Source organism: Catharus ustulatus, chromosome Z (genome assembly GCF_009819885.2).
Source record: "Catharus ustulatus isolate bCatUst1 chromosome Z, bCatUst1.pri.v2, whole genome shotgun sequence".
Taxonomy (NCBI): domain Eukaryota; kingdom Metazoa; phylum Chordata; class Aves; order Passeriformes; family Turdidae; genus Catharus; species Catharus ustulatus.
Genome location: NC_046262.2, coordinates 65589311 through 65613311, shown reverse-complemented (window position 1 = coordinate 65613311; position 24001 = coordinate 65589311). Strand labels below are relative to the sequence as shown.

The 24001-nt window shown below is 41.6% G+C and overlaps 1 protein-coding gene across 1 annotated transcript in view; it reads left to right on the top strand.

The window, feature by feature from the left end:
- Nucleotides 1-24001, top strand: part of TRABD2A (TraB domain containing 2A) — an 80040-nt gene that overhangs the window by 40120 nt on the left and 15919 nt on the right. Inside the window, exons 4-5 of the mRNA XM_033084608.1 lie at nucleotides 12134-12280; nucleotides 14422-14596. Coding sequence (XP_032940499.1) covers nucleotides 12134-12280; nucleotides 14422-14596 — 322 coding nt within the window. The remainder of the gene's footprint in view (nucleotides 1-12133; nucleotides 12281-14421; nucleotides 14597-24001) is intronic.

Genomic DNA, 24001 nt, shown 5'->3' with positions numbered 1-24001 from the left:
TCATAAGCAAGCAGAAGGGGAAGACTAAGCCTGGAAGAGGGGGCTTGGAATGGAAAAGAAAGAGAATTTATAACGAGCTCTGGTTTGTACAGCAAGAACAGAAGGCTTCAGCCAATGTGTCATGACCAGCTCAATGTGCTCATACAGTGCGAGATCTTATTTTGGAGTGCAAGCAGGAGAATAGAAGCAATGAAGTGAGACTCTAGCAAGTGTTACACCTAATCTTCAGCACAGTTCAGGTGGAAGTATGTAGCTAGTTAGGGCTGAATTTTTCAAAACTGGTGTGAATGCACATGGCAAAAGGGTTTAATGTCCTCTGTGCTTGAAATTTACATGTGCACTCACTGTAGTTTGGGTTCATAAAGATCATAGTGGGGCTAATGTGCAAAGTATCCAGTGGCTTCTGATATCTCTTCAAAAACCTTAATTTCCTTTTTACTCTAATTCCAAATCTCTTAGCAGGGCCTGGAAGTGTGACCACATTTCCGAGATTTTTGGGGATTTATATGAGAGTTTGAAATCCAGTTCTGAGGGCTGGTGATTTGTGTTTGATTTGTCACAAACAGGTGTTATTCTATATAAGGTTTCCTAACAGGAGGTTTGATGTGAATTTACTTTTCAGCACCAAGTGCACTGACCAACAACAAATACAGCATGTTCTGAACAGGAAATCTCTGCTGTTCTGTAAGGTTTCTGCTTAGTTTTGTTAAATCCTGAATGGTGCAGAGCCTGAAAAACTGGCATGGTTGGGGGAAACACAAGTCTGGTTTTGATTGAGGAGTAGTTTTGGATGAGTGTTCTTAGGGCAATGTCTAGCAAGATTCTACACTAGCAGGACTCTTGTGGGCTTTTTTTTCCCTGATGAAATACTGTTGTGTCTGAAAAAAATTGGCAAGAAATAATACTGACATTTCTCTGTCATCAGTGTGTCCCTGTCCTGCTCTTGTCTAAGGAGGCAAAAAATTCCCCAAGTGTAGACTCGAGTTAGCAAGCGAGCTAATGCATCTGGGAAAAGAGTAGCTGCTGGAAAGGAAGGGGAAGTTTGGAGTTAAGGCTGCTTTCGAGGACAAACAAGCCCAACTTTGGAAGCAGACTCCTGACAGCATGCAGTGTGAGAGCACTGTGGCCTTAGGGTGCACTGTGTGTTGTGGCATTCTGGTGTGTGCAGTGCTGGAGAAGGGCTGGGTCGGGCTTGGTGAGCCATGACACAACCTAGTCCATGGGGCCTCACTGTTAGTGACTCCAGTAAAAGATTCCCTACCTGGGAATGATGCTGGCTCTCAGACACCACATGCCCTATTCTTGGGAGGCAACTTTGTATCAGAAATTGTTGTTAGTTAGAAAGTTCACAGATGAGTCAAAAATACGAACAAGGTGGTGTTTTTCCTAAATGGATCAAATGAAGAATTTATAGAAGTTCATGTTCATGAGAGTTTCTTTCTTCTGTGTGATGGATTTTGACATAAGTTTTTCAATTTCAGCTTTATTTTCCTTCCATATGAGTTTGGGAAGAGTGTTTTTAATCCTTTCATGCATATGAATATTTTTTAAAACCCTGTATAAGCTATATGGTGTGGGATATGTAGAATATTCCAAGGGCTGAATATCTGCTTTATGTTACTTGTTTTGTGTCACAATCCAAAGGGAGGTAATCTCTGAACTCTTTTATCCTTAATCCAGTGTCACAACACTGCATAGACATGAGGCTTGTGTATCTGCACCTCACATTTTAACTGAAGAGACAGAAGCGTAAGGAGCTCCAGTAGGTGTTGCTTGACACTGAGAAGGGGCACACTACTGAAAATGTAATGATGCAGGAGGGAGACATGCTTCAGCAGATCTTTGGGGGTGGATAACAATAGTGAAATTTAACCCAGGACTTTGTATATGTTGTGTTCTCATTCAAATGTAACTTTTAAGAGTAGACTTTTTGTAGTAGAAGTCCCATGCCTATGCTGTACAGACTTTCTTGAGGGTTTGTTGTTCAAAAAATGGAATTGAGTCACTTGGTAATGCCTGGGAAAGACCTCACTAGTCTGTAAGTACATCTTGTCAGAATTTACCTGGCTTGGACAGGGTAAATATTTCAGCCACTTGAACTATTTTTCCCTGATTACCTGCTTGTTGCTTTGTTCTTGTCACAGTTTTAGCAACTACTCACTAAGCAACTACTGTTGTACAATACTGCTTGTTATTTTCAAAATAGGGTTTGGAGAAAGATGAATCACATCTCGTTATACCTTTGCAATCTTTTGCAACAGAGCTTTTAGCTGTAGTGCTGAAAGGTACAGACCATAAGTCAATATATTCTTGCATTTTTCCGTACAGAGAGTTTCTGGTTGAGTTGATACCAGTTGCACTGTGGCTCTTTCACGCAATTTCTGGAAAGCATTGCCCTGCTTAGCCCAGAAAAGCTGCCAAGTAATTCACTTAAGAGGCCAAAGTGTAACATGCCCGAAAGATAAATCCTGACATCCTTTGTTCTTGTTTCTGTTCATTTCATCACACCCCAGACAGAGCCTGCCTGCTTATCTTGGACCATTTTAATCTTGACAGTCAGACTTACGTAATCACGGTGACTTTGCAAAAATTCTGAGCTCTTGGCAGATAGCTCTGCTTTTCTCAGGGATCTTTGAGCAAATGTTTATCCAGAACACTTACCCTGACAGCAAGTGTGTGTGATCGTGCGCTAGAACTGCTGTGGGGAAGGTGACCTGCCCTGGCCTTTAAAAAAATGAGTTGACTATCTAGGGCTCAAATGTGCCAAAGAAGACAGGGTTAGCTGTTGGAACAGTTGTCTACCTTGTTCACTGAGATGAGTAAGAAATTTTTTTTCAATTGGTCTAAAAGGTTTGAATTCAGAGATATTTTCATAGCTTTTTTCCTTTTTTGCCTGACAAAATCTTGCAATACATTTTCATTTTTTGTCCATTCCAAGTGGTAGTGATGGACAATACATTTAATAAAGCTTCTACTATCCAATTTGAGCTGGCATCCTTCTGCCTTCATATCTTGGTGGACTGTAGTTATGTTTTGATGATATAATACTTTTATTTTTAAATGTAGGCAGCAGAGGAATTTCAATAATGAAGGCACTTAGTACAGTGGACAAGTCTCAGGACTAGCAGAGGAAAATAAGAATATTTTCTTCTGGCTTTGGATGCATTGAAACTAGCTCAGAAGTCCACAGGTTAAATTCTTTCATATTTTGCCAGCAACAGTTTACCTGATAAAAGATGTCCTGCAAATCAGTTGAATTTAGATAGCCACTTAAAATTCCTGAGGGGTCTTTTTTGGCATGCAACAGTCCTTTTCAAGAGCAAAACAAAGAGAGAAACATAGCAAAACCACCCAGATACTTTCTTGCATTTTGCTCAGAAGTGCCAAGCACTCAGCAGTTTCCTGATTATGTTGGCAGCAGACGGAGTTTCCTAGGTTTGAAAATCAAAATATTTTAGATTTTTTTTCACAAAGGTAACTTGGTCGATTGGCTGAATTGTAACAATGGGTCATGTCCTAATGTAAACATCCAGGGATGTGAGTGGAAGTGCCATCTGGCAATGGATCCAGTTGACTAATTCCAAGAGTATCATCTGCAGGTTCTTACTGCACAGCTGGTGGATTGTAAATTCTCGTCCTACCTTGGGACGTGCTAATTTTTTCTGTGTGGCTGAGCTCATGAGTGCTACAAAGAACACAGATTTAGGCCTGTGTCTCACTTTTTGAAAATTTTGTCAGCTATTCCTCTTGGAAAGGTTTTACATTGAGAACTTCTAATCTTTGATATTCTGGAAACCAGCTAGGGACTATTCCAGCAGTTCTTGTTTGAAGTTCTTCGTTGCAAAGTCTAACAATATATAACAACATAGAAATAGAATGTAAACTTTCCCTTTCACCCCTGTATCCATGGAAAGGTCGTCTAGTGTTCTGTTGTGGTCGTTTGGGAAACCAGAATCTTCTCTTAAACATGCTTCTAGTTGCCTGCAACATAAACACTGGTTCAAAATTGTTGTTCTGTTTGGAACAGCAGTCAAAGTCCTGGCCTAATTGTTCTATTGAGTGGAAAAAAGTTTTATCAGCGCTGAATGTTTTATACAGAATATACTTTCCTGGCTTAAAGAACTTTAAGAAAATCTAAAGGTTCTGTTGCATGGTTACCAGAAGACATATGGTAACTGTCTGGGTCTCTTCATGGCATTGCAAGATTAGATTGTTTACTCCAGTAACCTCATAGTCTTGATTTGTTCACACTTACAGGAATTGTGCAAGTAATGACATCAGTTTTACATCAATTTTGCAGAAAGAGGGGGAAACATTCCAGCCAATTAAAAATATGTGTTCTGAATTATTCCATTCCACAAAAAAAAAATACTAGGTATGCAAGCACTGGTGAGAGAGAATGTTTGGTATTCTAGATTTCTAAGACATGTACGTTACTTCTGGAAGCAATCTTCAAAACTGTTGTTGAGTTTAGTCCTGAGTTATATGTGGCCTGTGGTAGAGAGGACAAATAAAATAAATACTGAAGGCTAGTCGGGACTTGTAAGAATTTTACTTTAATCTAACAGCACTCCAAAGAGCATCTGTGAGCACTGAGTGAAAAAAACATGACAGATAAATCCCAGGTCATCAATACCAAGTTTGTTTAGTTTATGTAATTGTAGGTCAGGAAGACAAAAAGTGCTTCTAAACGTTGTCCTTGAAGGTGTGAAAGATAGGTAGTCTTCAGCGTTTTACTAGCTTACTCCTTACAGTCACAAACACAGTGAAGTGTTGTAATTTCTACATTTTTACATGCTTTCTGTAGTTGGACAGCCAAACTGTTTCCTTTCTAAGAGAATTCTCCTGTATGGATGTTAAGAGGTGTAAAAAAAGGAGTCTGTTCTATTAACCTCAGTATTTCAGTTTTGTTTCAACTACATCTAAGGCTGTCAAGTGGAAAGGAAGGAGGAGGAAATGAAACAAAGCAAATATTTAGCAGAAGATTATTTAAAGCAAACAAATAAAATGACAACTAAAACATTAGTTACAGGTGTTGATTTTAAAAGTATAGCTAGTCTCAGCCCAGGAAACCCTAGTTTCAGGGTTTTTTTGCTTTGCAACTTGGTTATTCCTATAATATAATCTTGAGTTGTTCTGTTAAGTGTCTTGTGAACTAAGTATTGGGCAAAAGAAAGAAATTATTGCTGCTAGTGTACTGGTAAGACAGTTCTGTAAATTGGAAAGTGAATATATTCTAAGAGAAATCAGGATTGTTAGTATTTCCTTTTCATTTGGATCCTTTTTCCCAATGGTTTTGAAGCTGGACATTGCTAACTGAAGAAATGCTGAACAAGAGACAGGTAGGAATTCTAAGTGTACTAGGTTAAAATTAGGGGGTGGATTATTTTTTTTTTTGTCTTCAACTTTGTTTCAGGATTGTAGAAACCTGAAATTAGATAAAGTGCTAGTCCCTCATTCTGTTTCTTGAAGTAAAAATGTATCTAGTGAAGATATGATGTGTGAAGATTTTAGAAACAAACTTTGGTAACATTTACAAAATCTTTAATGAAGATGGAATTAAAATAAACTTGTAATGCTTCTCTAGTAATGTGCAAATATGGATCACCAGTTCAAGGATTTTCTGTACGAGAATGCACTTCATGAAAGCTTGGGAGATTCCTGCAGGACAGGGAGGAATCCCAATAGGCTTAGATGGAGAGTTCTCAGGACGAGTGCAACCAGAGGTTCATAGACACACAATTAACCCCTTAGAAAGATGGGAGCAAGTTCCAGCAAGGTCTTGAAGGTGTCTAGATGTGAATTACAAACCATCCTGTGTAATGGGAACAATCCATACCACTGCTGGTCTTATTCTACATTCAGCACACAGTGGGGCATTTATTTCTGCTGCAGTCAGTGGAAACATAGAAGTTACATTTTGCACTGTAAATCACTGTAAATTACTCAGACAAAGGCTATGTGTTAGTACAGTCTATTACAAGTACATGGATTGCACTTCTTCCAGCGGTGCTGTAAGTGGTGTTCCTTTGATGCAACCATCCCTCTGCAATAAGAGAATGGAAATTTCATTAATTGCTTTTAAAGCCTTGTTGTTATAGCTCCTATTTGAAAAAGGGTTGGTTTGTGTATTTCCATTTAAATGTCAAATAACTGAAAACTTTCAGTGTCTTCTGTTTGGTCCTAGTAAGACAGGCTGCAAGAATTTTGCATGAGATGTGTTAGTGAGAGTTTGTTGTGAGAGATCAAATTCTTTACTCCCTTTACCTGTGCCAGCACCTTTTTGTCTGACTTGAGGCAGACTGGATGTCTTCGAAGTGACTTGGGTGACCCAGCTACAGAAAAGGTACTCCCTCTACTAGAAATGCTGGCTTTGAAAAAAAAAAAAAACCAAATATAAATTATACGAAGCCCATGGGAAGTGTGTAACTCATAAGTAACCTAAAGTAGTTTCCACTTCCTTTTGTTTCATTGATTTCCACTGTTCTTGTCTGCTGGGTGGATCCCTCATAAAACCTGTCTCTGCTAATGACTTCAATCCAATCCTTCTCACAGAAGTAGTGCAAGTTTGAGAATTTGCCTCATTTTTCTATCTTCAATTTTAAAGCAACAGTTCTGAAAGTGACTTGGTCTTCTCTGAAGGCTGCAAATGATGGGTTAAACTTCCTTTTGCCATTTTCAGTCCATGACAAAATCAGACTTCTCCTGCCTGTGTGTGCAGGAGCTCCTCATGGTAGGTGGGTTCAGACTTCCTGGCTCTGGCATTGCCAGTCCCAGCTTTCTGTTGAAAGCTTGCCAGACTTCTAAGGAGCTGCATCACACTGGAACAAGAAATCCTGCTTTCTTCTCAACACTTAGCCTCCTGGACCATTACCATGACAAAGAAGGATTATTGACTTTGATAGTCATGATGCTTTTGATTTAAGGCCCAGTTTGATTTGGGGCAATAGTGTTCATTGGCCCAGAGAAGCAATGGTCTCCTCCAGGTGAAGAGCAAGAAGAGAAACATGCTTTTGAGAAGGAGGAGAAAAAGGGAAAGAATTGGCTGAAGAGGCTGAATGGAAGCTGTAATGGATGCACTTAGTCTCTGGGAAGGACCCAAAAGCAGCCCATGATTCCTTAAGACAATTAAAAGCAAATTGTCCGGCTGAGCGATCCCAGAGCAAGGAAGATGCTCCCCGGACTATAATTCAAGGGGCTGAATGGCCCTCAAAAACTGAGAGCAGAAAGAAAAAAAAAAAACCAAAGATGAGGCAAATGATGGAACAGATGTGAGCGCTTTTGTTGGGAAGACTTGGAGGCTAGCGGGATGGCGATAGGCTAATTTGAGGCGAATAATGCCAGGTTCCTTTCATATGCAGAACAGCACTTTGATCCAGTGTGGATGAAAGTACTGAAAAGTGGAGAGGATGGCAGGGGGTCTTTTGTCTTTGACAAAAAAGGCATCTGCCAGGCTCTAACTCCCTGTTCCCCACCCCCTTAGCCTAGCAGGCCATTCCAACAATGCTGGCAAAGGGGACAAGTGTCTCCTGACAGCTGAAGAAATCTCTAGGAGGAGAATGAGGTTTGCAGCAATATGTATACTAGAGAGCTTAATCGATTTTTTCCACAGTACAAAAAGAGAGAGGGTTGGGGGAAAACAGAGATCACAGTGAAAATGGGAGGTGGGAGATAAAAATCCCTTTCTAATAAACTTGTTACTTTTGTTCTCCGAATTCATCTTTTCAGAAGATGCTTTGATGCTAGTATGAATACACTTAATGGAGCAGAGTAGGATAGAATTGCTGGAGGGGGTGTGTGAAATAAGGAAGAATAGTTTTGCAAGGAGGATGAATGTAGAGTGATTTCTGAGGATTCCAACACAGGAAAGATCTTGAAAAATAGTAAAATAGTGTAATGCAAGAGATACCTGCAAAACAGATGCATACTTCTGTACCACCTGATGGAGGAGCTCAGATCTACCCAAATTCTTGGGGTTTATTTCTAAGCAAAATTGAACATTTCTTTTTAACCTGTCCGCATTTGCTGTTTTCTTAACTGCTCGGAATTACTAGAAATTAAAGGACTGCAGGATTGAATGTGCATTTCAGAAGGCAAGCAATATCTGTGCCTAACAAATACATCAATTTCAGACCAGCTGCTGATCTGGTCCCTACTTCTCATGCTCTGTTGACTTTCTTCAGCTTTTCACATCTGGTAAACAAGACTGAGATCTAGTTTGCAGAATTTGATGGCTGTGATCTTCTTTAAGCATCACTTTGCACTTAGTCTGATATTTTCTTTGAGAACTAATGACAGATAATGAGTTATCAACTTCTGAGCAAAACTCATCTCACTAAGTTAAATCCTTTAAGAACAGTAGGTTCAGGAATCTTCCCTTTTCTTGAAACCCTGACAATGTTTATCCATTACTATTTACTGAAGATAACCTTCTCACCAGGGCAGAGCTTTAAGCAACATCTGATATCACGAATAGTTCCTGCCTCTTTACCCCCACATCCCCTTCTCTTTCAGCTGAGGAGTTTAAATTCCCCCAAGAAGGTAGGAATGATAGAGGAATTGAGAAGAACTATCACATTGCTTTGAGAGGCTGTACGCTCATGCTGAAGGCAACTTGAAATCCTGTGTAGTTGTTTAGTAGGTGTACCATCCCTCTAGCAGATGCACCATTTTGTTCAGCTGATGTGGAGAGTATTTTTGACAGTAGAATTTCCTGTGCAAAGCCTGATGCATGGAATTACTGTTAACTCATTAGGGAGGGCTAATTGTCAAGGACATTGATGCTCTCTTGATTTCTGCCTCTTTGTTGTATCTTGATTTTTCTTCTTTCTGGTACAGAAGGACTTGAGCTGCTGCTGCTGTCCTCAAAGGAGCAGAGACCACCTTTGTCCCTCACAGCACTGAGGTGGAGGCCTACTCTCTAGGTGGGAGACTTCAAGTGGTTCTTTTGTGACTTCTCCCTCATGTACTGTGTACAGTGGTAGGATGCAGGTCTAGTCTGAGTGGGGAAAGACGTTGCTTGTGGGGAAGCCTGAGCTACCAGGGAACAGTCTGTAGTCCTCCATGACAAGGGAAAACAGCTGATGCACTGCTACACAAACTACCAATATGGCCATGGAGTCCAAGGTAAGCTGCTGGGTGCTGTGTCCCCAGGCAGTTGTAATTAGGATAGGATGTAGGAGTCTTGAGCAGTGAGCTGGCACACTTTGTTCTTTGAGATGAAACATGAATAACCTCATTGTAAAGGATCTTTTGTGCTTTCCCATTTGGACAGGCAAGCCCTTCAGCTGCTGCTGTCCTGAAATTTCTCCTTAAGTCCAGTATTAACTCTCACACCTCCAACCAGAAAGGTGAGCAAAGGCCACAGTGCTGCCAAAGCTGCATCACTGGGGCAGTTTTTTTATCATGCCAGCAGTAAGATTAGAGATAGGGAGGACGAGGGGGTGAGTTGCTTCTATTCCTGTGAAATGTGTACAGTGATGCTGCATAACTGTAGGTCATTGTGGAAATTTATGCTGTGCTTTTGGGATAGGTTTAGGTAGCTCTTTGCGGCTTACTGTGTGCTCACAGGAAGGAATATGCCTGTATGGCTTAGCCTGGCTGCTAAAGTCCAGGCCCAGTCTGTTTGGAGCCAAGACTGAATCTATTTCAGCTGGAGCACATTGCAAGGGAGGAGGGAAGAGGTCTGTATGGACCTGAAGGCAGCATGCAGAGCAAGTGACAGTAGGAGTACAGGCTGCAGGGATACAGCAGAGAGGGGAAGATTGGCTTTTTTCTCCCGTCTCACCCAGCAGGCTGGTGCTTTCTCCCCAGAAGCCAGTTACCCTCTGCTGGTTTGTGTTTGGATGAAAATCAAACAGTAAAGATTGCAAAGCCTCTTTGATGTGCTTAGTCTGCATTGAGGCAGAGCTACCTGACCAGCTCAGGAGGCTATTACATTTCCTGACTGCTATCTGGACAGGGACTGTCTGGTCATTTTTTCAAAGTCTGAAAAAGGACATACTGCTTTAATGGTAAATAAGCAGATGGTGCCCAATAGCTTAAAAATAGGCCATTCCCATGGAAGGGCTTTGGGCTGGACTGATTGTGCATATTGACATTTTCCTGGCATGACCTAGCAGTAATGACTACAGAAATCCTGTATTTTCAGCATGGATTTGGCTTGTCTCTAAGTGAATGTCGTCTAGTCATTAGCATCCATTAGGAGTTCTCCAAAGCCAAACAAACAGAAAATGATGACTTTGGAGTATGATAAACCCCAGCCCACATGCAAACCTTTATTCCGACATAAAGGGGTTTCAATTTGGTTTTGTTCAATTTACTTTAGCATCTAACAGAGGTCCTTTGCAAGATTGCCACTGCTTAGTTTGATGTCACTTGCCTTGGTGTCTGCATGGAGTTACTATTTTAGTTGAGTGCAGTTTGTACCAACAAAGTGAATTATCTCCTTTTTTACAAACATGAGATGTGAGTGAGTGTTGCTATTCACCCTCCCTGAATTAATGCTATGTTATGTGTTTTGGATCCAAAGAGGTAAGTCTAGGTGTAGTGGGGACAGCATGATTTCAAGTCTGGTGGAATTTGCACCTTTCTGTAGAAGACAGATGGTTGTTCTGGGGGAGGAAGTTTGCTTCCACATCTGCTCTGTAATCCTAAAATTTGGTTTACATAGTCTCAGAATATTGAGTATGCTTACTCATGTGTGAGTTTTATAGTGTTGGCAAATATTTCAGTTCTAGAGTGCCTTTGATGGTCTTTGAGGCAAATGTCCAGGAGGAGTTAATTACACAGAGAGTAACCAGAGCTTAGAAAATAACACTCTCATGAGTAATTTTTGAAAAAACTCAAAGCAGTATCTGAGCTTACTTCCTTTAAAAATAAAAATAATAAACCAATAGGTTGTTGGAAAGCTTATTACAGTTGTCTGGTTTTGGTGTGCAAACCAGTGGTAGCATGAGTATAAACATGAAAAGATGTGCTCAGAAGAGATGGTAGTGTTTTACTTGCCAGGGCCTGACAGAAGACTACTCCCTGCACAGGGGACTATAGAGCTCCATGTCTCACCAAAGGTGCCCATAGGCTTCTTGTGTTCAGCCTGGGGAGTTTCTACCCCCAGTCTTTCCTTGACTTCTGCCTTTCTGGGGTTTGGTGGCCTCCGTCTAACTAGAGGTACAGAGATTCTGCATCTGCTTGGCTTCAGAGACACCTGTTGGTCCAAAATGCTCTCTTGTCCCTTGTAAGTGGCCACCATCCTCACAGGCTGTGCATTGCCCAAGGCAGGGGGCACTTGGATCCCTAGCCAGTGTCTGGGTCAGGCCCTGAGGCCACCCCCTCGGGAGAGCCCTGCTGTGCTGGAGGTGTTGAGGCAGCCACATCTGGAGGGTGATCTTCTCTGATCTCTGTTTAAGGGCAACAGAAAGGTCCCTGAGGTTAGGAGCTGTAGGCAGCCAGATAGTTTTCCTTGAGGCAAAGGGCATGGAAGTCTGCATTCCCAGGGAAAGGCTGAGGAGGAAGGAAGGCTGGCAGCACCCTGCTTGTGGAGGCAGCCAGCTGGGACAGACTGAGTGCTGAGCAGCTACAGGGAGAGCAGCTTCCCATGTCCCCCAACAGCCACCACTCTTCCCTGGCCTGCTCCAGAGAGTCATTCCTGCCTAAAATAGATTGTCTGAGAGAGGACACAAAGCAGGAAGCAACAGCCTGTGGCTGTTCTTGCAGATGAGGAAGGAAGGGCAAACAAGGAGAAACTATGCTTAATTTAGGTAGGTGGCTGAGGAGCTGTGGGGATAGGGCCCACAGGCCCTGCGGCTCTGGAGATCAGACAGACTCTCATCTAAGGGAGCAAGGTTGCCCCTGCTTCAGCCTGCCCCTTTGTGTCATCTATCTTAAGTTGCAGGCAAAACCCTATTGAGTTAAATGCGGTGAGTCCATTCCCTCTGAGCAGCCAGGATCCAAGGTGTGAGTACCTGTAAAGCCGTAGGAAGCATGGGTTGGTGATGTCTAGACTGGCAGGCTCAGAGCAGGAGCAGCTTCTGAGAGCCTTCAGCAGGTGGCTGTGTGTCTGTGACCTTCTTATGGGATGAAAAGAGAACTTACCAGGACCTCTGTCTTTTCCTCCCTTCTCCCCCTCCCTCAGGTGGTCTTTGCTTTGAATCAGACTCTCTTGCAGCAGGAGAGCCTCCGAGCAGGCAGTTTCCAGATCCCCTATACGACAGAAGACCTTATCAAGCATTACAACTGTGGGGACCTCAGATCCATCATCTTGAACCATGACACCTCTCAAGTGAGTCTTGCCACTGCAGCCCTTGTCCTACACACATCTCCCTGTAGCACTAACCTCTGTAGCAAGTGTGCTCGTTTCTCCCTTGGCAGGCCCTTTCTGGGTGAGGGCCAGGGGCATGTTGCTGGCTCTCTGGCACATCTGCTTTCCTGAGCCTTCTGTTCCAGGAGTCTGCACCACCTCAGTCCCTCTCTTGCACACAAGCAGCGAAGGTGCACCTGGCTTTCCTTTTTAGATGAGTGCTCGCTTTAGCATCAAAACTCTATGAGCTAATAATTTACTTTCTTAAGGATCCTGTGGAATTACGTTAGCTTGGGTATGAGCAAACTCAACACCAACAGAGAGCAACAGCAGGCTCTCTTGTGCGAATAGGAACAGAGAAATGCACTAGTGACTTGGATGCTTGTGTAAGGCTGTGCGAGTTACAAGGTTTTTAAGGTCTCCTATCAGTGTGATTGTGCGCTGTGGACAAGGCCCAAAGAAGAGATATGGAGTGAAACAAAGGAAAGATAGATTTAGACTGAATGTGAAGGGAAAGAGACCTTCTAAGGCCTCACAGACTTGGGTTTAGGGAGATGGTTTCCTAAGCAGCACAGTGGAATGCAACACTGATCTTTAAACCATGAGAAAATGCCCAGCAGGGACCAATTTGGCCTGTTTGGGCTGTTAGATTAACTAACCTCAGACCGAGACATCAGGCCTCTGTGTTCTTGTCTGTGAGGTGTTGCCTGGCAATTTGTGCACATCAGTGAAAACACAGGCTCTATGCTCAGAGTGCTGAGAAGGCAGACGTTGATACCTGAGCTTTGTGTGCTGAATAACCCTTTTGCTATGACTTTTTGATGTGGAGCTGCAGAATCAACCCTTGCTTCCCTGGTGCTCTGCTTGTGTGCTGCTGCCTTCCTGTCCTGCACAACACCCCTCCTGCAGGCACAGGCATCCTGGTTATTCATGCTGCCTAGCTTCTACACCGTGCATTCCATGCATAGGTTTCAAAGGGTTTCTCAGAGGAGACCAGCATTTTAAGAGAGTGCAGATGCTCCATCACTGTCCTGTTACAGACTGCAGACATTGCCCCTAGGTCCTTGGAGAGATCACCTCTTTCTGACACATGCGTGTTGCCAAGGGAACAACTGTCCCTTACTTAATGTGAGGGGCTCTACGGCAGGGCACTCTCCTTGGCAGCAGAGCTGAATTCTGATTGTTTGCAACACTGTCAGCTTATGTTTTAAGCAGAACTTCTCAGTAAGTTGTATGTGACTCCTTCCTTCCCAGTAGGTGATTACCTGCAGGCTAACTACCCTCTGGAAGAATTTTGTCATAGTCTCTGAGTGGCTGCAAAGTCTCTTTGTCTGCTGCAGCCTTGTAGGGGAAAGCACCTGGCTTATTAGTGGCTCTGCTCTTCAGAAATCACCACTTTCAGGCCCTTTAGTTAGCTGTCCCCATAACTGAATGCCTAAAGCTACTTGTCAAAAAGCCAGGATTGCTGCAACAATTGCAGACCCACGTTTTCTCTAAACTGGCAAGAGGTCAGGGTAGTGTGCAGCCACAGCTGTCCTTGGGGGCCCCAGGGGAGGAAGCCAGCATTTTAAAAGATACTGTCAGGACAGGGCAACTGGAGATGGTAATGCGTTCTTTCCTGACAAAATCTGGCCCTTTTAAAGTTCGGGGATTTTTTTTTTTTTTTAACTACTCCAAATTGCATAGTTATTCTTTGGCAGCCCGAGGGATCTGATACCAGGTAAATGCTCTTAGAAGAGCATAATTATCATTACAGTTATGTCATACCTATGGCAATTTAAAAAAGAGGTATGTAGCTAAAGGCAGTTAGGGGCAAATACTTTCTTCAACTAAGCAATGAAGAATCGAGATCTGCAATGTGGCAAAATGATAGTATTTGTTGACTTTGAATAAAAAAATCCATCTGGCTGGCTTATGAAGTGATACATTGAGAGAAATTAAGCACGATGCATCAGTAGAAGTTTGCTAAGTATTTTTTAGCTTGCTTTGGGTTTTGTCCTACTGGCTTTGCCTTGAGGGGATGAGGCAGTTGCTACACTCGCAGTGGAGCAAAAATGCTTGTGCATGATGGCTGCCTGTGAAATAAATTCCCATTTCATGAAGACCTTTTTTTTCTACCTTAGGTCCCAAATTTCATTAATGCTTCACTTCCAGCCCATGAACGCATTACTGCCCAAGAAATAGACAGCTACTTCCGGCAGGAGCTCATCTACAAACGAAATGAGCGAATGGGCAGGAGGGTGAAGGACCTGCTGGAAGAGCACCCAGACAAGAGCTTATTCTTTGCATTTGGAGCTGGTATGTGACTGTGGTGCCATTCAACCTGAACTCATCCTTCTCGTGTCCTTTAGAGGCATTTTGCAAATGCTTGCCTCAGTTTAAAGAGGGGTCAGTACTTTTACTGTGGTGGACACGGAACAGAGCTTCTCCCCAATAGTCATACTCGGTAGGAAAACCTTTTCCGCATAGGAGACTGTTTTTCTTCAGTGTGCAAAGAGCTCACAGTGCAGGTGCCTACTGCAATATCTGTGAATTAGACCTATTTGCTGGATGCAGAAGAAAGAGACTGAGTCAATTACAATGCATACAGAGAAGGAACGGGTCATACGTGTGTTTATTGTCTGGGCCACCAATGCAAGAGGATAGGAGGAATAGGGAACTGAGATGAAAGGCAGCATATCTGAGGCTGCATCAGTGCTTGAATTAACCTTTCAAGGACATGTTCAAAAGAAGAATATGCCAAATTGTGTGAATCTAAGGGACTCAATAAATTCAAGGGAAAAAACAAGGCACAATTTCGCCTTTCTCTTCCTCCTGTGGCTCCTTACCTATTTTGTTGTGCTTCCACTAGAAAGTTGTTTCTACTACTATTTTGGAGCATTGCAGTAGGCATATTTAGAGAAAACCTTCTCCATTTTCTGCCTCTTAGCAGTCAGCAGGCCTCTACAGGCACATCCAGCAGCACATCCAGCTCAAAATTAGCATCTATACTTCAGACTAGAGCTGGATGGAGTGTATGAACATAATTGTTTTTCCATTACTCCCATCTTTTATTCTATCTCCAGGGAAAGGAGCAAGTTAGGATCAGTGTTAGAAAAGACAGGTGCTAATTCCCAGAGAAGTATCACATGCCCTCCGCCATGAGCCATATGGCCTTTGAGAAAGGGGGAAAACTGAGACTGGTGTCAGTATCCATGTGTGGTTTTCCATTCTTGGTGCATAGTGTTTTAGCGAGGATGAGAGATCTAGACAAGACAAGAAAAATATTTACTTAAACACTAAAAGCATTTGCATTCAGAGTCTGTGAGAATTTCTTTACTTGCAGCAGGGAGTTGTGGTTTCAAACTTAGCATAACAAGGGCCCAATATGTGAGAGTCGAGATGTCAGGAAAGGTGGCTGACCATGTTTGTTCAGATGTGTGTGAAGATTGTAACCTGCAGTCTTCCTGCAGTATCTCTGCTCTGTGCAGCTGGCTGTCACAAAGAACAGTGAAGCAGGCCCTGGTTGTGTAGATTCTGGTCATATCTTTCCGTAAACTAAGACCAGGGTGTTGCTGCACTTCACTGCTGAAGTTCTGATCACATTTGAACCTACTGCACAGATATTTCTGATGAAAGCATGTGCCAGCCCCAAGTCCATGTTGTATCTGTTGCAAGTAGCTACTCTTCTGTCAGGAGGCCAGTTGCATATGTTTGAGCTTTGGTTACTGCATCACAGCTTGAGTGATGAGCAGCCCTTGTAAGCGGATGCATGTGTTGCTCTGATATGTCTCAAGAGCAAGATCCTTATAGAGGAGAGAGCTTCTTCCCCTCCTTGCACATACTCAGAATCCCAGCAGCTGCAAATCACATGTCTTTAGATGGTTTTGTGTCATTTGTTTCCCCTCCCATCAATTTCTTTCTGTTCCTACCCTTCTGCCCCAGACTGTCTGTATTGTCATAGTGTGCATAGCACTGCCCCAGAGTCCAGAAGCACTGCAGGACAGGGACAGATCCCTGTCCTTCCTCATTTCTCAGCTTTTCTGCTCTCAGCTTTCATGAAGTACTAAAATCCTTTCTCAGGTTTCCTGGAATCTTGCTTTTCTTTTTCCTTTTATTTTCCCAGTTCATCCTTTTCTGTCTCCTGATTGTCAACATTTCCATACTGCAACACTCCTGAGAGCCTTGTGCCTAGATGAATACCCTTGATCTTTGGCTTATGTGTACATGGCTTGATTGCCAAGCACCCAGTATGTTCTTCATATACTTTTCCATCATACTTTTGAACCCAGACAGCTTCCCTGTCTTCTCTGAGACTTTGGACTGAATTTTAAATTGTCTCTAATTACTCTCTGGCTTTGATATCAGTCTGTCCTCTGTTCTCATCTGCTCTTCCAAATAGTTCTGTTCAAAGGATAGTGCCAGCCTCCCACATTTAGCAGCACAATTCTTGATTATGTCCTTGTTTGACTGCATGAGGTTTTTTGCTAGGTTTTTGTTTGTTTGTTTTGTTTGTTTCATTTGTTTCTTATTAGGCATCTCAACAAGAAGTAGCATCACAGGATCTATTGCAGAAAACAGATCAATTTCTACAGATTTCTGAGGTTTCCTGAGTGCATATTGCAATTATGAATGCAGTCTTTCATTGTTTTCCAGCAAGCCAATTCAGCCTTTTGCTTATGCAGATTGCTGTATGTGATAGATAATTATGTGGAAGAGTTATTTTTATGCCAGCAAGCAGTGAAGATGAATAAATATCTTGTGATCAGTTTTAAGCATTGCTTGGAATTGTACTGTTATTAATTACTGTGAAAAGGTTCCAAGAAAGTGCTCATACAAGGCAGTTTAGAATGAGTAGTAGGAAAAGAAAAGCAAAAACAAAAAAGGCTATAGGAATGGAAATAAATCATGACTGAGTGATGGTTTGCTCTCTTCTGACCACCAGTGAAGAAAGCATTTCCTAGCAGTAGCTTAAAATGGCAGGAAAAGTGGTATTAAAATGGTAGTAGGATATTTAAGGGTCTCCCAGTTAGAAAGAGAGAGAAGACTTTCAATTGTTTTCTTTCACCCTATTTTTTAAACAAAAAAATGTGTTTATTTTAAAATGTATTTATTTTTAAAACAGCTAGGATTTTTGTAAGGAAAGTTCAATTTTTCCATTAATGAAATACCATCGAAAGAACAACTTTAATCATAAATTATATGCAAATAAGATTATGGGTTTTGGGTGACTGTCGGATTACATATACTTCTTGTTATTTAAACTACTCTTGGTATTTTTATTTGAAATGGAGGAAAATCAGAAAATACTTATTTTATATTCTAACTAGATTGATGGGATTTAGAGATGTGCAAAAGAAGTCTCCTCTCTTTTCAAGTTATGATATAGCTGCATGGCTGTAGATGTTGACTTCTTACATGGAATTACATGTGGTAATTTGGGCCATAATCAATTTGATCATTATATTCAGTACATCTTATGCCTTTTTTAAAATCAGTCAGGGAAACTCTCCCTTTATTTTGGTCAAAAATGCTTCACAGTCAGAGCTCATTTCTGGAACTACTTTTGTTTGGAAGTAATTTGCACCAAAAGTGGAGAACTAAAAAATAACAGATTTTGATGAAAAGATCCAAAACACTTTGCTTCTGGCCAGTGCAAACAAGAAAAGTTTCAAACCAAAATAAGTCTTTTTGAGGGAATTTGAGGAAATCTTGGGAATAGAGAGTTGGCAATACCAGCAGCATTCCATTACGTTCAATGAAGATTTATCTTAATTGTGGACAGGCCTTTATGTATGGCAGCACCAGGGTTATAAGCCAGGCCTACTCCCTGTTGCCAGTGGTGGAACTTGTGAAGCAAAGGCAGCTATAGTCTTTCACCAGCAGTCTTCTGTATGCATTTTTAATTTCTCTGAATACTTGAGTGGCGCATTCAGGACCTGGATGCTGAGCCAATGGAAGTGATGGCACATGTGATTCCACAGTCAGCCAGACAGGTAATGCCATAGGGTTCTGGTTTGTCTAGGAGGGGAGCACTGATGTAATGATAATTGCATTGTCCTGTGGAGAGTTTTACCACTTGTACAGGTTTTACAAAGAGTGCTGCATACTGGCTAAGCCTTCCTGGAGTTAAGGGATAATTGATACTGACAGAGACCTCTGGTTCATCTCTCTGCTCGGGGCAGGACTGTGTAGAGAGAGCAGTTTTCCTAGGACTGGAGTATTGGCAAGTTTGAAGACTCCAGAATCTCTCTAGGTAATTTCTGCTAGTATTTAATCGTGAAAGATGCTTTTTCTTTTGTTCAAGTGTGGCTTTCTATCAATTTCTGTACATTGCTTCTTGTCCTTTCATGGGACATCACAGCTGGCAAAAGTTCTGTCTATTTTGCAACCACCTATCAGGTATTTATGCATAAGTTTTGGCCCTCAGGCCTTCTCTTGTCCAGGTGGAATAGCCTCAGCCTCTCCTGCTATGACATGTTTCTAATCGTTTCATCATCTTTGTGGCCCTTTGCAGCCAGTATGTCCTCATCTCTTTTGAACTGGGAAGCTCAGAGCTAAATACTGGATGGACCCAGATATGTGTTGCCAGGACTGAGGAGGAGGGATGAATCATCCCTCTCGATCTGCTGGCAGCACTTGTCCTCACACAGCCCAGGAGGCCATTGGCTGCCTTTGCCACAGGGGCACATTGCTGGCTTAACATCTACCTGATGACCACCAAGATGCCACATCTTTTTCTGCCAAACTACTCTTTGGCCAGTTGGTGCTCAGCCTGTTGTTGTGCCTGGAGCTGTCCTGCCCAGGTGCAGAATTTGATTTGCTGAACTTCATGAACCAGGCTTCCCCTTATCATAAATTCATACTGACCACTCCCAACCATTTGCTTATGCCTGACACATCTGGAAATAGCTTGCAGGCTAATCTGCTGCACTGAGAAGTTTATAATTCCCTAGATTCTTCTTCCTGCCATTCTTGAAGACAAGAGTTATACTTGCTTTCTTCCAGTCCTAAGGGAACTTCCTCACTTGGCATGACCTTTTGAAGGTAATTGAGAATGGCCCCTAGTGACATTAAGCAAGCTCACACAGTTTCTCTGGATGTGTCCTATAGGGACTTGAACATGGCTGGTCTCTTTGAATGTTCCTAAACCTGATCCTTTTCCACCCATAGTGAACCTTCTTTGCCTTGCACTTTCTCCCTAGTCAGAGGGGGAGATTCCTGAAGGTTGGTTTGACCACTAAATAAAATAACAAAGACATTTAGTACTTAGCCTTTTCCACATTCTTTGTCATCAGGTCTTCTGCCCCCTTCAGTGCTTAGATTATATTTATCTACTCTACATTTTACTGATGTGCCAGTAGAGGCATTCCATGTTCTCCTTGATGTTTCTAACCAGATTCAGCTCTAGATGGCTTTTTTCTTCAGCATGGTCATTTTATTCCATTTAATTCCTTTAACTGACCTACAGATTCTGTTGAAGGGGCTGAAGAATAAAACAGAAAAAATAAAGTGTTGGGGTTTTTATTTATGTAGGAGGAAGCACACTTAGTAGCTTGAAATCTTGGCTTTATTTTGACTGACAAGACCTCTGGTGAAGCCAGGTTTCTAGGAGCCAAGTTTAAATTCCCTCTAGTCTCTCCTGCCTCTTTGAACAGTTGAGAAACTCCAAAGTGTCAGTTCATGAATAAGAAGTACAGAGGGATCTAAGATTCCTTATGTCCCAGTGGAAAAAATTACTGACTTCAGTGAGAGAGGCTGGCTGATTTGACAACCTCAGAAGCTGGTTGTCTTAATCTTGAGAACACCAGAAAATTCCTTTTTCTCTTAAAGCTATTTTGCTTTGCTACTCCTGAAAAAAACATCATTCTGAGGCTTTAAAGTGTAGTGGATGTTGGTGAGCCACCATTAACGCAAAGACAAAAAAGGATGTTGGTGAGAACTTCTTCAGCTACCACTTCTTCTAGTTACTAAAGGAAATAACAAATGTGTTTATTTGGCATTAGTCAGACTGTATGGAATCAAACCTCCAGGGACTGACTGTTGTTTTTTTCCCCAGACAGAATGTGTTACCACAGTAACAAATGATTACCCCAGTCTGCTGTAGTCCACCAAATGGTTTCCTTCAGCTTCTTCTCTGGGTTTTGAGGGAACCCTTGTGATGTGAGAGGTCAGTTTTGTGTCAGCCTTAGTTGCCACAGCCACATGCATTGGATTCATAGGCATGTCTATATCTTTTTCCATCGATCCATATGTCATAAAAAGAAAAAAAATTCCAGGGGAAAGTGGAATTGTGTTGAATCTGAGTGGTGTGTTAGGTGGTACTATTTCCATGTAGAACTGTTTGGTCTTGCTTCTTGACATTTTCTGTCCCATCTGGAATCTTTACATTTGAAATTGTGCAAGAGGAGCAAGATTTGTTGTCTCTGGGTAAGAAAAGATGGGAAAAAGGACCTGTCAGCAGTAAATCCAAAAAGCAGTCAGTGATGCTAAGCCCAGGATATCTCTGTCCAGCTTGTATTAGTGTTTATAGCTGTAAAACAAAACCAAACAAAACCTGCCATGAGAATATGAAAGTTGCTCAGGGAAATGAGATAATTTTGAAATTTGGTGGGAATTCAAAATCCACCAAGGAAAATTTGAAGCTGCCATCAGTACATTTGGAATTGGAGATATGGGCTACACAGGGAATTTACGTCTGCCTTGTGTAAAAATGCTTAATGAGTAAGTTCATGCAAAGACTGTAAGAAGACGAGTATTTGTGGATCCTGGAAGAGGTCAAAAAGAAAAGCTGGGGGGAGGGGCAGGAAGGACATGTAGTGATAAAATAGATTTAAAAAACAGATTAAATGAGTCTTGTGGGGCCACCTCTCTTCTCCCTTGGCTCAAAGGGCTTGCTGATTGCCTGCATGCTTCTGTCTCAGGAATGCAGCAGCATTTTAACTTCCTTGGGTGGGAGGAAAGGCTGAGTGCCTGAAGGTGTGCCTGTACCTCTGTAATCTGAGAATGTCAGATACAACCCGGCAGCTTTGAGACTGTTTTCCTTAGTAACCTCTCTGAGTCTTCAGAATGCTAATGACAGGGTTTATTAGAACAACAGTCCTTGAAGGGAAAAGATAATGTGTGGAGGCAGGACCTACATCCAGCGCCCCAGGGTTCACATGAAGGGCAGTACTCCTGACATCTCTGACACTGAAATGAAGAAAGCTTTGCATTTCTCCATTAGAGGCAGTAACCTGTGTTCTAATACATTAGTGCAACTGTCAGAATCAGCCAGGCCAAAAAACTGTGCTATTTCTGCTCAGGTACTGACAGACAGTCTTCTTATCAGTCCTGGGTTTACCCATTGCTGCCTTTACTGGGCAGCTAAAGTAGGAAAACTTTCATCATGTGATGTGTGTTTTGAGCTAATAATTTTTTTGCTGGAAAGGAAGGAGTGGTGTGTAATAGAAGCAGGTTCAGTGGCAGAGGTGTCTGTGAGTACTGTAGCTAAGATATGACACTGGTAATTCCTCCCCTTACTGGTAACACAGCGCCGGATGCTAGCATAGTCACCTCTGTAAGGGTCTTCTTGTCTCATAACCTAAGGCTTTATCAATGGAAAACTCTCAGTAAATGGATACCCAGGCTGCCTGAATGTAAGCTGTTTCTCTTAACTAATTTTTTATCAAAAAATTATCAAAACAATATGGGCTTGTAAAGTTTTCTTTTGTGTTAATTTAGTCATAAATTTGGTTTATAATCAGTGAAAAAGCTTTTTCTATCTTCAATTTTTGGAGATTGTCAGATGTTTGATTTTGCCCAAGGGTAAAAATGGGAATCCCCTGGATAAAATATACTCACATCTTACATTTAAGAGACCTAAGTTTTGACAGAAAAATGTAGATAATTATCTTATCTTTCACAAGCAAAAAGCCTACATTTTGGCTCATGCAAATTGTAACTCCACATGTTTCTTTTCCGTGGTGTTAGACCCTTTTTCCCATGTTGTCCAAGGCTGCTTGCACACATCTACTACTTTGAGAAGTTACATAAGTTAGTTGATCAGTAAATTATGTCATTTTTGAAGAAATGGAAGATTGTATTTTTTCCTCCTGAGTGAATTCAAGTTTGAGGCACTTTAAGTCTTCTCATGTTGAAGGAAAGTACTTTTCTTGGGTACAGAGAACACTACTGTTAGACCAGATTTTCCTGTTTGGTTTGAGAGGTATGATCCACTAAGGTTTTAAACTAGCAAAAGATTTCCAAGAAATCATGGACAAACACTTATCATGGTCTCAATAGGATAAAACCTTGGGTTCAAAGTTTATGGAGTAATATTTCATTAGTATTTCATCTTGTAGGTAATCACAGGAAGGATTTTGTTTGGAGGTCTGCAGTCTGAAAAATGCAGGAGAGCATTGGAGGGCTGTATGTATGAGATGTGACCTCCAAGCCTTCAGAAGTATTTTAATGCAACATCCTTATACTCCTAATGTGAATTCAGGGATTCTTTAAGCTGACTTACAGCATCACTGATGCCACCTTATCCCCTTCAACCATTGTTATTTCCTTCTCCCTGCAGTATTTAATCTGTGAGAATATCATGCTCTTTGTCCTTTGGTTTCTGTTCTGGTACCTGGACTTTTCTGGACTTGGAAATACTGTGAGAAGCAAGAATTTACTGGATTTAGTATTATATGTTTTGCATTTGATACATTTAAATGGCAGATTTGGAATTCCAGCCACTTATGACTGATCCCTGATTTTCATATGTTGCTTAGATTTTCTAATGTAACTGCAAAACTTCCTCCTCCTGATTCTGGGAGAAGAGAAATGCGAGCTTGCTACACCTGGGTGCATAATACTTGTGCTTGAAAACACTGTCTTTCTCTTGAAAAGTGTGTGCATAAAATATATAAATGAAGGAAAATACTTGTAATTTAATTCTTTCCTTCTTTTGCTTTGGATGATAATAAATATTTTGTCTAGCTTTTTTCCTCCATAATTGTACTAGCTGAGTTAAAATTACTCTAAGTTCTGCATCCTGGTGTGTAGTTAAAAAGTATAACTGTATTTATGTTAAAGGTAAAGTTATGAAGAATGAAAGCAGATGATAATTGTCATAGGCATTTCCAGGAAGTTTCTGAATAATTCTAGGATTTATACCTCTAAAACTTTCTTGAAAGTATTTGTTTCAGAGACCCATGGAGTCTCTGGCACCAAAAGTCCGTTTGAGCACTTGCAGACCAAATAAACATCCACTTTATGATGTCCCCAGTGGCTGGACTGATCTGTGCTGTTTTGTGATTGCAGTGCTGTAATTCTGTACTTTAGTTGTTCCCACAACATCTCGGAAGTCAGCAGACAAGATCAGGTTTCCTAACAAACAATTTGGTGTCTTGAATGTATGTCCAGTGATTCATTGTCTTGGCATGTTTGTAAATGGTGAGGCCTCGACATGCTTTTGGGGTGGATGGGAAGTGCCATCTTTCTACTAAAGAAAACATAGAATTATGTATACTTGGGGGCTTCCTTTTACATGACTCTAAGAGGTCAAAGAACTTTATTTATCTGCTTGGAATAGTTGATTTCATTGAAATTCAGAGAGTAGTATAGTTTTCATGAGTCTTACAGACTTGGTTTCTGTGTGAAATTAAAATTTAGTAACAGAAACAGAACCTTTGTTTTGCAATATTTTGTAGTTCCTTTCGCTAGATGCAGGGCTATTTCAAACTCACAATG